The sequence below is a fragment of the Aethalodelphis obliquidens genome, unplaced genomic scaffold (assembly GCF_003676395.1).
Source record: "Aethalodelphis obliquidens isolate GAN/ISIS:26980383/991018 unplaced genomic scaffold, ASM367639v1 scaffold46, whole genome shotgun sequence".
Classification (NCBI taxonomy): Eukaryota; Metazoa; Chordata; class Mammalia; order Artiodactyla; family Delphinidae; genus Aethalodelphis; species Aethalodelphis obliquidens.
In genome coordinates, this window is record NW_020837990.1 from 4,200,076 (window position 1) to 4,218,206 (window position 18,131).

Genomic DNA, 18,131 nt, shown 5'->3' on the forward strand with positions numbered 1-18,131 from the left:
ATGCTTTGGAAAGTTCAGTAAATCCAAGATGAGACTGGATTATGACTCCCTGATCTTGTTCTACGTGTCAAGTGGCTAATGGCTAAGAAGAGTTCTACTAATAGATTAGGAGATTCTGAGTTACAGTCTCACCATCAATGAAAGGAGTAGGATCAAGATTGTTTTAGTCAACTTTCTAGTGTTCAATCATTGTAAAATTATCAATCATTGTAAAATTACCCAAAAGTTATCATTGTAAAATTACCAAAATCTTGTGACATTTCCTCAGTCTACATATTGAAGTAAATATCTGTCGGCATAGCTAAACAGTTCTTGTTCAACCAGTGTTAAAATTTTGAGAACTACATCACATATTTTACTATTATTCACAGCCTTAACTATAGTACTTCCTTTAAATGTCTGGATCAAACCCACTTTCCCCTAGGAAGATTTTCTGTATGTTCCAGTTCCGGTCTCCTTGCTATCTATTCCCATAATAACCTGTATTCTCCCCTTTTTGTAACACTAATCACACTTGAAATAACTAACGACTGTTTTTTAATTTTTTTTTTTCCTATTGACTATAAGCTCCACTTATAGTGGAGCTTATAGGAGCCATATCTGTTTTGACTGCTACTGCATCCCCAGTACCTAGAACAGTGCTTGGCACGTGAGTATATATTATGGAGTATATACTGATAAAGAGTCAGCTGGAAAGATAAATACAATTTGACAAACAGCTACTAGAGTCTCTGAACTCTTTCCTGGTACATAAGATTAAGCAATTTTCACCCTTCTACTTTTGTGATGGTAGTTTTGGATCTACAATTGTCTAATGTTTTACAGTACAATTCTGAGATTTTGACAACAGAAGACAGTTAAAATTCTACATCGGTTAAATTATTTTTTATCAATACCCATGTTACTCTACATTCTTTTAAACACAAAGAACTAGTATCTTTAATTTGATGAGAAAAGAGCCTGTAGTTGATTGGGCACTTATTAGAAGAATAAGTAAGAATACACAGTTGGACCCCTTTTCATCTTTACATTAGCTTTGCAAAATGGAGGAGTTTGCATACTTGGGAAGGTTAGCAACTTAACCTTGAATCTGATCAAGTGTCTATGAAAATTTTTAAATTAAATAGCAAATCTCCTTACCCAAGTCAGCAAATCTTCCCCAATCTGATCAATAACAGATGTCTCATTCCTCTTTCGAACAGCCTTCATTTGCTCATTCAACCCAACTAAGGGAGAAAAAAAACAATGAAAAAAATTAAGCATACATTCATTTCAGGCTGAGATACTGGTAATACCACGAACCTAAATTTTCAAAAAAAAAAAAGATTTTCAGAGTAGCATATAGCTGCTTCTGATGGCCTTAAATATAAATCTGGACCCAATTCCTATAAACCTAAATGTTTTGAGTTCTATCTGAAAAACAGTTGCCAAAGCATAAAACAATGTGGAAACTAGCACATTATACACAGTTAGATGCATCAAATACGCATTTAACCTCAAGACTCCATCTATAACCAACCATGTTCATAAAAAACAAAGTTCAATTGTATAGGTGACTCCGTCCACTGTTCCTCTCAAAATGTGTGTGTTCCCAGGCAATGGACATCATCATGCTTGAATGTGTCCGTGCACACTGGTGAGACCTAGGATCACCCACAAAGGGGCAAAAAGCAACCATTTGGTGGGAGGGTGTTGGTAGGTGGTGATGGCATCCTTGATGAAAGATAGACTGAAAACTAAGGGTCCTGGAGAAACAGTGACTTAAAAAGAGAGGAATTGGTACCACTGCCTACAAAAGTCCAAGATAACTACAACCAGGGAAAGCCAGCAAGACAGATTCTTTATGTATTCGCTCAAGCAGTCCAAGCAACAAAACAATAAAATAATTTAATTCCTGAAAATATTCCCACCATGGGATTATATGCTGTATATTACTACTTACAAAATATATTTATACATATATTATTATATAGAATACATTTTTAAAAACATATATATTGTAATCAATAGGGAATTTCCAAGGGTAATTTTAACTATTCATGTTTTTCATCTCAGGCATGGACTTTAGGCCCTAGGTCCTGTGTTAACACTTTGTATAAAAAAGGCTGATGGGGGCGTGGGGTGGGGGTAAAGGGTTGGGGAGAAATTAAAAGATCCAATCATTTCTTTATGTTATGCTCACATTTAATTATATAATTTCAGGAAAGCTAACACGTGGATACATTTATAAGATTTTACTGTTATGGTCCCTTTACATACTCACAGTCTTTTATCTATTGGAAATGATAGGGGAAAAGATCAGAGTCAATTTCTCTTACTGTGAAGTTGAAGAATATCTTCTAAGTTTGAAAAAATTTTCCGTAGTTCTGAAGGTGACAGAATTCCTTCTCTGGAAACTCGCTGATAGAACACTTGATCTAGAACCTTCAATGTTCGAACATGAGCTCTTTCAGTGTAGAACAATTCTAAGCAGGAAAAAAAGGAAATATAAAATGTTACCTTACTTAGAATGGGATCAAACATAGGCTTTAGCTGAAATTAAGTAGCAAATGAGTTATATAATAATTATTTGTAGTTTTGAAAGGATATAGTATCTCTGAAGTCACTTCTTGATTACATTAAACTCTCCTACAGAGCTATAAATACTGGCAAATGAAAAATATCATCAAAACTATTTTGTACTTAAAACTTAACAACGTACTCCAATATCCATTGGCTGGGAGCACCAACCAATCACAACTACAGCATTAGAAAACTGTAAGCCCAAATAGCATACGGACCTTGAATTGAACCCTCTTCAGAAATAACAGCACTGTGGTACCTAATTTGCCTATAAACTCTTATTTCTGAGGCCAGACTTTATAATCTCACTATGTCTCAATGCTGCTAGAGACAGGAAGGATATTTATTCAAATCACAGCCTAAAGACAGTAGCAGGTACAGCTTCCATGTCATCTCTCTGTCACATATATGCTAGGATAAAATAAAGAACATGCACGAGGATAAAGGAAGACCTAGATTCTAGTTTTCTTCCAGTCACTTATCAGCTGTATGATCTTGACTAATTCAACCACTCATCCTGAGCCTTAGCTTCCTCATTTACAATCTATGCATAAAAATAACTTAGCCTGAAAGTAAAGTGATGGGACAAATGTCTCAATGATTTTTCAAGTTTAAGATCTATAATGCTAAGAATTTTAAATAACCTGAATGCTAAATGCATTTTCCTTTTAAATTATCAATAAGAATCATACAATCATTTGCATTTTTAAGTTGGAAAGTTCAAGGATCATCGATCTATTAGTTTAATTTCCTCTCTGTTCAAAACAAAAGGCTAGCAGACACTTCGAAGCAAACTCCAAGGCTCAGGGGTTGGTTTAATAAAACTCAATATATGTGAATAACAACAACAAAAGCTAATTAAACTCACCATTAATTACTTCCTGTCTTTTGATCTCACAAGGCTTTAGTGCCAATAACACTTCTCGACTAACGAGCTGTTGCCAGTTGGGTGGATCTGTCTCTAAGTCATTTTCAAACTGTTCATCCTCACTTTGACTTTCTCCAAAAGCTATGCTGTCAAACCTAATGAAGAAAAAATAATGGATTCTATTTGAGGATATCACATGGACAATAGCACAAGTCTTTACACTACAGTAAATCAGTCATATTTCTGAAGTACTGCTTTGCACAGAGCCTGAAACATCATCCTCTCTTACAAAACAGCTTACATGTGTTATAAATACATCATCGACTCCTACAAAACAGCTTACGTGTGTTATCAATACCTCTATAAATATCTTTTAAATAATTGTGTTTATTAAGAAATTTCTTTTATACTATCTAACAGATTTGTGTACAGGGTTTCTTTTCCTTTAAAACTAGGACTTTGGGGAGAAAAGATATATTTCTTAAAATATACCCTATTGAAAGCTACTTTAGGAATACTTACTTTCGAAAGGGCTTTGGTGTCCCATGTTCAGTCACCCTAAAATGATGGAGAACAGAGAGTCAACACAAAAACAAAACAGAAATCAAGAAATTTATGACAAAGATACTCAAAATTGTGTTAAACTACAGTGGCTGATAAATAATTCTGGATATTACAATGATTTAGTATCAAATAAATTAAAAAACATTTCAGTACCTATCTAGTATTTACTACCAGTAAGTTCTACTTCTTCCCCCAAAAAACACATGGGGGAAAAAATGCTACAGAGTGTAGGCATACTATACAGTGAAAAGCTTTTAAGCAATGTCCTAAACGCCCCTAAGATATCACTGAATTACCTTTCCACTTCCCATTCCTCCTCCTGCACTTGGTCTAATGGAGGAGGTGGGAAGTCAAAGATGGTACTGGGAGTACGAGGTGTGCCATCTAAGGAGTCTCCAGATGCTGGCGTTTCTCCAACTTGCTTTGATCCTGAAAAGACACAAGTCAGACATTCAGGTGGTGTTACTAAAGACAATGATTAAAAAAAAAAAAAAAAAGAATTAGTAACCCAGAAAGTTTCCACCTCACCCATAGCCAAATTCTTCCTTAAACAATTGCAGGTTAGCTAGAAACAAAATTCTAATATAAAAATTTTAAATGCACTAAAAAATAAACAGGAAAATCATTTTTAAGCAGGTTTTAAAAAATCAACATAAGATATGGCAACAACTCAGAAGGGCGTATGATAAGGAGACACATTCTCTTACTTTATCCTTTTTTACCCCCAGTGCCAATCTTTTTCATTCAAATTTTAGTTATTATGGGGGTCTACCTCCAAATAATAACCTCATAGTTCTTTTTCTTGATTTATTATATTTAGGAAATATCTAGCTCTTCTTCCTCCGAGGATTCTGCTCACTTATATGCCCCATCTTCACTTCCCTCCCCTTTTTCTTCCCACTGTTTAATAACTATATTATTATTCCTAGTTGGCTTATTTGTTATTCCCTAAGCTTAAATGATAGAATTATATACATATCTTTTTTCCAACAAGGTGTTAGTATCTTAATTCTCCTCTATGTCAAATTAGGTATTTAGTGTCCATAACCTTCTCTTTAATTATATTTCTTTCCTTTACAACTAAATATTCTGTGCTTTGCCTATTAGGTTGACTCTAAAAGTCTGAAAACAAATAGTGTGCTTACATTATTATGACCATACACATATTGTAATACAACATATATATACATATTATTCATGCCAGGTTAAGAGGCATGTTAGTTAGGATTAGGTTTTCTTTTCTACTGGTCCAATCATACAACTCCTAGGCCACTTGAAATAGAGTATTTATTACATTAAAGTCATATACTCAATCAATTACTTTAAGATTATGCCACTTTTTAATTCTGCTTCATGTTCAAGTCATGACAACTTTCTTGAACAATTCTGTTCTTCTGAGCATTTCTAAATGCCTTTCTTTTATTGCTGTCAAAGTAATATAATTTTACCAAGTCACAAACTTTTTCATCTGTTACTATAAACTGCTTAAAATCTCCTTTTCTCTTATCCCCTAGGTTCTTCTTGTGTTCCAATCTGGAACAGCTGTTCCCTTGGCCTGTGACACAACTATCATCCTAGAACTGCCCTTCACCACTTTCCTGGGTTGTTTCCACTGTTTCCTGGACCCCATGAGATTTTCTTTCTTAATTTTTCTCTCATTTTGCTGGAGTGCGTATTTAAATTATTTTCAAGGAAAGGGTGCAGTTCAGTTAAACTCTGAATCCTGGAGTATCTGAAAATGTCTTTGTATCTTTCTTCATATTTGATGGGTAGTTTGGACGGATATAGAATTCTAAGTTCAATACCATTTTCTTTCAGCAAGTTGAAGGCATGGCTCCTTTGTATTCTAGCACCTAATGTTCTGAGAAATGTGACAGCATAATCTCCATTTTCTTTCTCTTGAAAGCTTTCAGGACTCTTTTTCTTTATCTCTGATGCACTGACATTTCCAAAGCTACTCTAGGCATGGGTCTTTTTTTAAAACATTATTACTCATTGTAGTTGGTTCCGGGTGAGCCCTTTCTGTTTGAAAGACATGTATTCTTTTTCAGCACTGGGAAGCCCTCTTCTGTCATTTCTCTAACTGCCTCTCCTCCCGTTCCTCTGCTGATGTTTTGTGAATCTCCGTAGTGGCTCTCTACATAATTCTTGCCTCTCCAATTTCTATCTCTTGATGTCTCTGATACAGATTCTGAAATATTTCCTTGACTTTATTTTTAGGGACTTCTTTTTTTTCTTATTATTTAATTATTAGCAGCTGTGGTGGTCTGAAAATACGTCCACAAATTCTTTACTACTCCTCCCTTCATAGCAGTGGCACCTAATTTTTCTCTCCTTGAATGTGGGCTGGATTTAGTGACTTGCTTCTAACTTGCTGAAATAAGGGGGTATATCCATACAGACTAAGTCATACAGAAAAACACTGGGATTTCTTTCTTGCTCTCCTTTGGATCACTCTGGGAAAGTCAGCTACCACGTCAGGGAACACTCAAGCAGTTCCACGGAGAAGCCCACGTGGTGTGGAGCCGAGGCCCCTAGCAAGGAGCTAAGTCTTCCTGCCACCAGCCACCTGCGGAAGCACAGAAGAGGTCTCCTGGCCCCAATAAGCTTTCAGATGGCTGGCTGACATCCTGACTATAGCTTTATGAGAGACTCCAAGCCAGAACTGCCCAGCTAAGCTGCTCTTGAGTTCCTTACCCACCAAAAATGTGAAGTAGTAAATATTTTTTTATTTTAATTATTAAGATATTTATAATATATTTAATTATTAAGATATTTATTTAATTATTAAAATATTAAGCCATCAAGCTTTGGGGTAATTTATCACAAAGCAATTAATAACTAATAAAAGTTATTATATGTAATAGTTACATTAAAACACTTTGGCCTCTGCTCCCTTTTTATCACATCCTGTTCTTGCTTTAGAGATAATAACCTCTTTAATTTCTTCAAGAATACTATCTAATTTAGAGGTATTTTTATAAGTTCTTACTTATTGCCTAAATTATTTTCTGCTAGTGGCAGTTTTTGTGTTTATTTTGTATTTTCTTTTTTATGCCACTAATATGTTTGGCATTATGTGTTATCTTAGGTCTGGACTCTAATAACTTTTGCCAACAGTGAGTAATGCTGTACATATGTAAGAATAAAAGACTGGGCAGCTGACTTGGCTTTCCGTTCTGCTATGTGGAAGTAGGGCCATTTCAGCCGGAAGCTCCTCAGAGCAGGGTAAGCCCCTGGCATGCCTACTGTCATGCTCCAGGTTCCCTAAAGTGAGCTCCAGGGCACTAATACCATGGAGGACTTAACTCCTCATACAATTCACTCAACTTGTATAACAAAGAGCATATTCATTTTCTTCCGACACAGGAATGACAGACTGCTTATATTCTACGATGTAAGGATCAGAAGCTGCTGACATAACTGTTTTGATTACAGACCTTCAATTAATTCATCATTTTCAGCTTTACTTCTTACTCATGTACTCCGTAACTTATGCCAACTCTGAGCCCAAAGTCTCTCCTGGGTTCTAATTGACAGACTGGCTCCCACCTTGGACTCCTTAAACGAACTACAGGCTCCGACTTCCTTTATGTTGTTTTATCCATCAAACCACTCTTGCCCACTTTCAATCTCCCCAAAATTTGTTGAAATCTCTTACTGAATGATAATATCTTTTCTTCCTCTACTTCTTTTCTCTTTATGATTTTTGTTTATTCATTACCTACCATGCTTTTATTTCAATGAGACATGAGAGCCATGAATTAATGCATTACTCTGTCCTACATCTTCAGAATTCCATATAAGACAGAACCTCCACACTTCTCTACAAATGTCACCCCCACTTTTTTGTCTTAAGTAAAAACTTTCGTATCCCATGGAAGGTAACCTCTTCTGCTACAGCCCTCTCAAACAGAGACTGATGTTTCAGTCATACACTGCGTACTGCAGGGTGGAGATGAGATAGAGACCCTTCTTTTTCCTCAGTACTACTTTTAGATTATTATCTTACCTTCTTATAAAAATCCCTTGCTCTACTGAGGCTCTCACTCTCTGAATAATATCACATGTTCTCCCCCCACCACCAACCATCTAGCAACACTGAACCTTTGGCTGCTGGCTCACAGTTTTCCTCTCTGTGCTATTACCATATGCAGTGATCTCAAAGTCTGTGGTATAAAGGTATTCAAACCCTTGGTTCCTTGTTCCTTACCCTCTTCATCTATAGTAGCCCCCTCTTTGCCACCTTGGTGACCACTCCCACAGATTTATCCTTGATCTTGTCATACCAGAAATTGAACTGCTTCCAAAATCACCAATATAGAGAGGCATTTCCTTCTCCAAATAAAACCACCTAATTCTTCCAGATCACTTGCTTCAGAAACCCATTATAACAAGTATGAAGAAATATGGTAATAAGCTCTTTCCTCAATTATCTACAATTACTTCCTATCTTTCTTTACTTTTCAAATCCCCTTGCCCTTCTCACTAAATCCTAACTCTCAGCTAATAACCTTGCCCTTCACATACACCCCACATATCATCGCTTCTCTCCTTCTCAAAACTTTGTTCTATTGGATACATAGTCCAGCTCCCGCATTTTCAACCTCTTCCTCTCAACTGGCTTCCCCTTAGCATTAAAAAAAAAAAAAAAACAACCCTGGTAATCTTAGATTTTTTAAAAAGTCTTCTTTAGATGCACCCCGCTCCCCGCATACACACATCTGCCTCTAACTTCTGACCAGTCCTCTCAACACTCCCCACGATTTGAAGTTTTTATTTGTATGACTTATCTTCCCAGAAGACTAAGCTGCATGGGGCAAGAATCTACATATTACTCTGTATGATAACATCTGGCACAGAGCTAATGCCTGACAGAGAAGTCCGTAATAAATAGTTTTTGAATGGATAAGAACTCAAAATTACCATTCAGCACAGATTTGTCACTGGCTATATAATATTAAAATATTAAAACTAAAACTGGGGTTCAGTCTTGATTTAAATCATCTGCCACTCTATTTCTTAGTATAGCTGTTTTAAAATCCTGACACTTAGCTAAGTTGAACTACAGCATTAGCTCACCCATATCATTCTCTTTCCCTCCTTCCTGGGAAAGAGTGGCCCCTGAAACCATGGAGGACATGGAATTGGCTGGCAGGTATCCCATGTCTGCTCCTTCACTTGTTAATCCACTCTGGCGCAACTTAGCAGAGTCCTGAGGTTCAGGACTCACAGATGAGGGTGTGGATATGTGCTTAGGGTGGCGCTGCTTCTGTAGTTCCATGGCTCTGCCAACTGAACAGAAAGCAATAGTTAATAATTCATGCTGCAAAACAGCTTAAAAAAAAAAAGATGATGAAAAGAATCTAGAAAAATGTCTGGAACATGGTGGGCCCTAGAAAAATATAACGTGAATTATTATACAGAGTGAGGGATAGATAGATAAACAGATCGATAGAAAGAAGGGAGGGAAAGGAAAGAAAGGAAGATAGAAAGAGAAGGAAGGAAGGATGTAGGAAAGAGAGAGCAAGAGAGAGAGAGAAAAAAAGAGAGAAAAGAAAGAGAGAGAGAGAAAGGCAGGAGAAGGTGAAGGAGGATGAAGAGAAAAGGGTGGGAGATGGTAGAAGATGAGGCGGGTGAGAAGAGGCAGGAGAAGAAGGGTCATGAGAAAAGGAGCTGAGGAGAGCAACAGTGGGTGGGGGCAGAGGGGATGCCGAGAGCCGGAGATGGACACGGACGAAGCTGTATTCATTTGTAAGAGAGAAGATGAACCCTTTTAGCTCTGTGAGCTCTTAGCAAGCCCCTAGCTTCTCGCTAACACTCACAACTTCATCATCACGACATGCCTCAGAGACCATGCAGAATAATCCTTATGCTGCCCATTACCACTGTTCACATCAGTCACCATGAGAAGCTAAAGACTCTCAGCTCATCGTCCCCCATAACCTGGCACATCCCCACACAGCTTTGTACATCTCTAATCCTAAAATTCTTCCTTCCCCAATTCCTACAATTCCTCTTCTGTATCCCTTGGAACTCATGGTCAGCATCTGTGAAATGCTCTGTTCTCCTCAACCTCTTCTCTAAAAATTTCCTTCATCTTCTCAGTGTTTCTCAGCAAGGGGCACCACTGACATTTTGAGTGAGAGTTCCTCATTGTGTGGGACATTCAGGTTCACTGTATCACAATACCCCCCCAACTCCAGCCCATGCCAATATTTTCAAATGTGGTACCTGTCACCTTGAAGACCACTATATGAGCTAATTTCTCTCCCCACAGCAGCTCGCCCACCCCTACTTCTCCTGCAGCCCTCTCTAGGAGACTGCCTCTCCAATAGGCCTGAGGGTGGAGGGACATCAGGAAATAAAACACAATGAAGAGGTGGAAAAACTGCAGAAGTATGGAGTAAGTGAGTAATGTATGTATAAAGAGGAAAACAAAGTATGGTGGAGAAATCCATGCACATCTTGTTTTATAAATTTAACCATCAGAATTTGAATGCAAACAAAATCAGAACAGGTAAGTCAATTATGTTATGGACAACTAATGGAATACTCTACTGACATTAAATAAGATGTTTATGACAACTGTGAAGTCACATGGGGCTTTAGTTCAGAAATCACGTTGAATAGAAACAACGGAAGTTCAGTGGAAACACTTCTAGAACACCTTTTTCCAGCAACCCATTCTAGCTAAATGAGCCTAGATGTAAAGACGGCATGGAATGGTGGGAATGCAGCATTTTAAACTTCAACGTACTTGCACTGTTGTCATGACGGCTTGGTCTCCTTGGGGGTCCCAAGATGCTGGGGAATCCTCTTCGCTTCCCTTTTTCTTCGCCTTCCCTATCTTTCTTCATACTTTGCTAGAGTTGAGGTACAATCAAAAAGATAACAGATACGTAACAGAGTAGATTTCTTTTGTTGCTTTTAAACAGAAACACATTCTAATGGTCAGTTGAAAGAAACTGGTTAAATGTAAATGAAAGACACACACAGGGCACTCATTAGAGGCTGGCACACAGTACTATGTACACATCAAACTCAAGATGCCTTTTCAAACCCTTCAGAACTGATAATTTTGGAAAGTAAAAGGTAGGTTTATAGCACATTTACTGGGAGCCTGTTCTAAGTAATTCATTCATCCGTTGAACAATATTTACTAAGCTAATAATGTACGAAGGCACTATGCTAAAAGCTGGGGATACAATGAAGGAGGTCCTTATCTTCATCCAGATTTACAATCTAACAAAAAAGAAACCAAGCCATACAAAATTACAAACACTGACAGGTACCATAAAAGAAAAGTATGAGGCCAGAACAGTTAGGGACAGCTCTCTGTATAAACTACTAGTTTCACTTTTCACACTGCCTAATAAATTAGCTTGTATGGCTGGATTTCTCACTAGATTTTGAGTTTCTTGAGAACAGGGACCACATCTTATTCCTACTGGCATGCCTAGCACTAATTTGCTGAAAAAGTAAATACTAAGAAGAAGGAAAGCACTGCAATCAAATGTAAAGAAGCATGGAGACCTTAACACACTATTATTATTCTAGTCTTACCTTGATTTTTGGAAGGAATCCAATCCGACCTCGCTTGTGCTCCAAATTTCGAGGTTCTTTCACTTTTACTCCCAAATGCTTCATGTACATGAGAATAACATATTGCATTGTTGAACTGAGGGAGAAAGGATTAAGTAAAATAAGACTTCTGGGAAGGGATGGTGGGTAGAATAAAGATATCAAATGACTTCCAAAACCCCAATGCTGAAATTCTTAGAATTCATCAAGTGAAAAATAAGGAGCTATCTATTCACTGTGAATAGTAAAGGATTCTACTCAAGATACTAGAATATTAGTCAAGTAAAATACAGGCCACCAGAGGGAGACAGTCTATATTTTTATGTTAAAAGAAAGAAATCATAATTTAGGGCAGGAGACAAGATAGTTTCTTTTCTCCTTAAAATTCTAGGAAAAAAGTAGTTATATTACCTCTTATCTTCTTCTACAGCCTGAGCAGTCATTCTAAAAATAAAAACATTTAAAAATGAAACATTAAAGTTTAATAAAAGAGTTGTTATTAAACTCAGATAACTGAAACAGCAGAACAGAGCCAAATGCTTTGGGACCCACCCCAAATCTCTGTCACCTGGAATAAAACATCAGAAAAATTCTAATCCCTGAAGGAACCATATGCTTTTCACACTCATGTCATCAACCGTAAATGTCTGATAGCAAGAAACATTTCCAAAGTCTGTGAATTGAAGCCAACATAAGTATTCAACCTGTTTTTGATCAGTTAGAAATTTTATAGTTACTCATTTTACCAACAGCCAGAAAAAGGAATACAAGAACGTCATCAAAAGTATCAGCATAAATGTAAAATTCCAGCTTCTCAAGTATTACGACAGAATAAACAGCTCCACATAGACAACCTGACCCCCCTTCTAAATTGGTTCACTTTAAGCACAATTAGCATCTTAGTAGAGAGGGCCTTTCTACATGTATTTCTGTTACTTACAACACTTCTTCAATTTTGGCAACAATCTGCTCTGCACATGCCCGTTCCTTCTCCAAAGTTACCCGGTCCTTGTCTCTCTCTGCATCAATTTTAGTCAGTTCGCTTTCAGCCAACGTCAGCCCCATGCTACGTTTCTGTCTAAAGGGAATAGGAGAAATTTCCTGAGGTAGCCTAGAGAAAAACTACCTCCCTCTGGAGATGTTTCATCAGAGTTTCCATAGCTGTGAATTTCTAGCAACAGGCAAAATGTCACAGTTTTCTATTTGGGGGCCCATGTCACCTAGGACACTGGAGGAAGAAAATTCTAGAGGCCATCGCTCAACAGAGCACACATCCTGAAGGACACACTTAGCACAGAGTACTAATACTAGGCACAATTGCTGACAGCGTAAGGAATGGGGACTGTGCACTCTCAGTACCACGCCAACCTTCTGACTGCAGATGTGCATTAGGCTTTAGTAACAGTGCTAAAGACGATATGCTGAGCCAAGGACTTAATGTATAACCTTTTCCTACTTAAAAAGAAAATTAATTCAGAACAACCATATCAGCTTACCACCAAGCTTACCGAAAATCTTCCAAGTGCCTTTGAACTTCTGGGTGGACTCTTTCTTGCATAGTTTGGATATAGTGGCGATGTAGATCCTCAGGAATAAGCTCGGGTCTTCTTTTTTCTGCATAAATAGAAGAAGTCACCTGATCGAAGGCATATTTTTTGCATTATAACTGGCACTATTTGGTGCAAACTTAACTTGAAGTAAGACAAAGAGAAGTTCAATGCATTTTATGTACTTCATCTCAGAATTCATCTTTCATTTACCCTTAAATGTATTATAGGCTTTTTTTCTGCTGTGAGTCATATCACCTACTAGTCACCACGTAACAGATAGAAACCTTAGGGAGGAGCTGAACTACGTATCTGTAGAGATGTAATTCTCCAGCATATTGGTGCTCCAGACTTACCTAGATCTACTGATATTTCATCAGGAACAGAAACTTTCAGGTGCTAAAACAAAAATGCAAACAAAAAGTGAAATAGTACTAAGAGTTTTCAGGATGCATACAAGGACTTATACAAAATAAAGAGACACAACTTGAAGATCTATTTTTACAAGAATATTCATGTATAAGCTCATTTTTTGGGTATCACCCATCTAAATTTCATAGCTCTGGAATGTTCTATTGTTAAACTTGAAAATAAGCCTTTTTCCCAAGGATCATATTATAATGGAAACATCTACACTTGTTTTACTAGATGACTGAACGCTTCTGTGCCTTACTTATTCCTGTTGGCTTTAGTTTTCTAAAATGAATCAATATTGGCTTGGGCTTTCTAGAATCATTGGTTAAGATAATCAGTTATACATCATTTGAATCAATATAGGTAAAACCTCAACTATGTGTATATCATATGAAAAATTTACTCATATATAATGATGATTTTTATTTACTTTTTTGATATACTCACACTACAGACCATGATATTCCCAACCATTTTGCTATGTAAAGCTAAAGAACCCTCACAGTAATAGTCACACTCCCAATGAGAAAGTGTTGCATATCAATGTTGAGGCTCTGGAGTCTTAAATCTCTAGTTCTTTCATGTGTAGCTCTTACTCGTGAACTAAGACGACTGTGTCATAATTTACTTCTTCTTAGCTAAGATTTGTTCACGTAATAACTGCAGTTTTTGGTCCCATTACCAGATAATTATCTCCTGTTAATTTGGGAAATGTCTTGGAAAGAAATTGTTTTGCGTTTGGAGAAAATATATTAACTTCTTCATGGTTACTTTGTATTATACACCTACTTAAGTCATATCCTTTCAGAATTTAAACAATTAACATGAGACCTGAAGTTTTACATTTGAAAATAAGTCACTGCTAAAAATTATGAGATCTCTAATATTTATTTGAAGAACAGTGAAATGGATTTCAAAGCTTTCTCTTTAACTGAAGTTGCCATAAAGTAGCTCAAATCAACTTTCCTAAAAGTATTTCTAGCACAAATGCAGAAAAGTATATATATGTTCATTTCTGTATGTGGGTATTTATATGAAATAAATATGACCTGTGGCATAAAAGAATAATTAGCAAATTAATCTATCAGGGTTCTTACACTTTCATTTTGATCAACTTATACAGATCACGAGCAGCAAAATATAAAGTTCTGACTTAGCATGGAGCAGGCACTCTTAAGAAATGTGAAATACAAATATACTGTCATTTCTTCATGAAAGAAAGCTATCTTAATAAATATATTGTGTAACATTTTAAACAATGGCAGTGTAATCAGAACCCTACCTAATCCATTCAGTAACTATCTGAGTGACCACTCTGCCAGGATCTATTCAGTGCTGGTGAAATAGCAGTGAACAAACAGAACAAAAATATCTGCCCTGATGGAGCTTACATTTGGGGTAGAAGAGTAGGAATATAGACAAAAAATAAATTAAAAAAGAAAACATAAATTCTATAGACAAAAATAACACAGGAAAGGTGACAGAAAGTTGGGGGAGATGAAATTTTAAGTAAATTGGTCAGGGAATTCAGGCTTCACTGAGAAGGTAACTGTATTCAGCCATGTGTAGGTGTACAGGTAACTTTGCAAAAAATACAAAGAAAATGGGGCAAGTGCTGGAGGAAGAAGTGGAGCCAAAATGTTTCTATGTGAGTTTGTTTTAAGATAAGAGAACTAACCATGTCTGCATGCTAATATGATTGATTCAATAGAAAACAAAAAAACTGATGATGCAGGAGAGAAGAACTGCTAGAATAACTAATCTTTAAGTAGGTATAAGAAAATACACTCAGGATAAACAGGGGAAGAGGTGGCCTTAGATAAAAGCAGAACAATCCCTACATAGCATCAGGAGAGAGGGCAGAGCATATGGTATGATAGAGGTAGGATGATATATCTGGTAAAAGTTATCTTCTGTGTAATTTAAATTTCTCAAAGAAACAGCAAGGTCATCAGTTGAGAAAAGAACAGGAGAGGAAGTGATGGAGAGTTTAAGAGAGAAAACGTGTGAAACAGTCATCTAAGAGAAATGCAAATATGAAAGAACTAGGGACATGCAGCATGATTCTTCAAGAGGTATTAAGGGCTAACTGTTATTTACCCTATAGCAAGGCTAATAATAAAACATACTAGAGCAGAAGCAAGAAGAACTACAATCCTGCAGCCTGTGGAATGAAAACCACATTCACAGAAAGAGACAAAATGAAAAGGCAGAGGACTATGTACCAGATGAGGGAACAAGATAAAATCCCAGAAGAACAATTAAATTAAGTGGAGATAGGGAACTGACCAGAAAAAGAATTCAGAATAATGATAGTGAAGATGATCCAGGACCTCGGAAAAAGAATGGAGGCAAAGATCGAGAAGATGCAAGAAATGTTTAACAAAGACCTAGAAGAATTAAAGAACAAACACCTAGAAGAATTAAAGAACAAACAAACAGAGATGAACAATACAATAACTGAAATGAAACATACACTAGAAGGAATCAGTAGCAGAATAACTGAGGCAGAAGAACGGATAAGTGACCTGGAAGACAGAATGGTGGAATTCACTGCTGTGGAACAGAATAAAGAAAAAAGAATGAAAAGAAGTGAAGACAGCCTAAGAGGCCTCTGGGACAACAATAAATGCACCAACATTCACATTATAGGGATCCCAGAAGGAGAAGAGAGAGAGAAGGGACCCAAGAAAATATTTGAAGAGATTATAGTCGAAAACTTCCCTAACATGGGAAAGGAAATAGCCACCCAAGTCCAGGAAGCGCAGAGAGTCCCAGGCAGGATAAACCCTAGGAGAAACATGCTGAGACACATGGTAATCAAACTGACAAAAATTAAAGACAAAGAAAAATTCTTAAAAGCAACAAAGGAAAAACAGCAAATAACATACAGGGGAACGGGAGCTCCCATAAGGTTAACAGCTGATTTCTCAGCAGAAACTCTACAAGCCAGAAGGGAGTGGCACGATATATTGAAAGTGATGAAAGAGAAGAAGCTACAAGCAAGATTACTCTACCCTGCAAGGATCTCATTCAGATTTGACAGAGAAATCAAAAGCTTTACAAAAAAAAAAAAAAAAAAGCTTTACATTTACAGACAAGCAAAAGCTAAGAGACTTCAGCACCATCAAACCAGCTCTACAAAAAATGCTAAAGGAACTTCTCTAAGTGCAAAACACAAGAGAAGAGAAGGACCTACAAAAACAAAACCAAAACAATTAAGAAAATGGTAATAGGAACATACACGTCGATAATTACCTTAAATGTGAATGGATTAAATGCTCCAACCAAAAAACACAGGCTCACTGAACGGATACAAAAATAAGACCATATATATGCTGTCTACAAGAGACCCACTTCAGACCTAGGGACACATACAGACTGAAAGTGAGGGGATGGAAAAAGATTTTCCATGCAAATGGAAATCAAAAGAAAGCTGGAGTAGCAATACTCATATCAGATAAAATACACTTTACAATAAAGAGTGTTGTAAGAGACAAGGAAGGACACTACATAATGATCAAGGGATCAATCCAAGAAGAAGATCTAACAATTATAAATGTATATGCACCCAACATAGGAGCACCTCAATACTTAAGGCAAATGCTAGCAGCTATAAAAGAGGAAATCGACAATAACACAATAATAGTGGAGGACTTTAACAGCTCACTTACACCAATGAACAGACCATCCAGACAGAAAATTAATAAGGAAACACAAGCTTTAAATGACACAATAGACTAGATAGATTTAATTGATATTTACAGGACATTCCAGCTGAAAACAGCAGATTACACTTTCTTCTCAAGTGCACATGGAACATTCTCCAGGACAGATTACATCTTGGATCACAAATCAAGCCTCGGTAAATTTAAGAAAATTGAAATCATATCTAGCATCTTTTCTGACCAGAACGCTATGAGATTAGAAATAAATTACAGGGAAAAAAACGTAAAAGACACAAACACATGGAGGCTAAACAATACATTACTAAATAACCAAGAGATCACTGAAGAAATCAAAGGGGAAATCAAAAAATACCTAGAGACAAATGACAACAAAAACACGATGACCCAAAACCTATGGGATACAGCAAAAGCAGTTCTAAGAGGGAAGTTTATAGCAATATAATCCTACCTCAAGAAACAAGAAAAATTTCAAATAAACAATCTAACCTTATACCTAAAGGAACTAGAGAAAGAAGAACAAACCAAGTTAGTAGAAGGAAATAAATCATAAAGATCAGAGCAGAAATAAATGAAATAGAAACAAAGAAAACAATAGCAAAGATCAATAAGACTAAAAGCTAGTTCTTTGAGAAGGTAAACAAAACTGATAAACCTTTAGCCAGACTCATCAAGAAAAAGAGGGAGCGGACTCAAATCAATAAAATTAGAAATGAAAAAAGGAGAAGTTATAACAGACACTGCAGAAATACAAAGCATCATAGAGACTACTACAGGCAACTCTATGCCAATAAAAGGGACAACCTGGAAGAAATGGACAAATTCTTAGAAAGGTATAACCTTCCAAGACTGAACCAGAAAGAAACAGAAAATATGAACAGACCAATCACAAGTAATGAAATTAAA

At 36.7% G+C, this 18,131-nt stretch overlaps 1 protein-coding gene across 5 annotated transcripts in view; it reads right to left on the bottom strand.

Annotated features, from left to right (window-relative positions):
• The window catches only part of ARHGEF12 (Rho guanine nucleotide exchange factor 12), a 145,188-nt gene that overhangs the window by 21,356 nt on the left and 105,701 nt on the right, over nt 1-18,131 (bottom strand). For all 5 annotated transcript variants that reach the window (XM_027082012.1, XM_027082013.1, XM_027082014.1 and 2 more), the window contains 12 exons: nt 13,482-13,524; nt 13,087-13,192; nt 12,519-12,656; nt 11,990-12,022; nt 11,561-11,675; nt 10,755-10,860; nt 9,077-9,289; nt 4,291-4,423; nt 3,953-3,988; nt 3,431-3,585; nt 2,319-2,465; nt 1,141-1,226 (listed from right to left, as the gene is read on the bottom strand). In XM_027082012.1, coding sequence (XP_026937813.1) covers nt 1,141-1,226; nt 2,319-2,465; nt 3,431-3,585; nt 3,953-3,988; nt 4,291-4,423; nt 9,077-9,289; nt 10,755-10,860; nt 11,561-11,675; nt 11,990-12,022; nt 12,519-12,656; nt 13,087-13,192; nt 13,482-13,524 — 1,311 coding nt within the window. The remainder of the gene's footprint in view (nt 1-1,140; nt 1,227-2,318; nt 2,466-3,430; nt 3,586-3,952; nt 3,989-4,290; nt 4,424-9,076; nt 9,290-10,754; nt 10,861-11,560; nt 11,676-11,989; nt 12,023-12,518; nt 12,657-13,086; nt 13,193-13,481; nt 13,525-18,131) is intronic.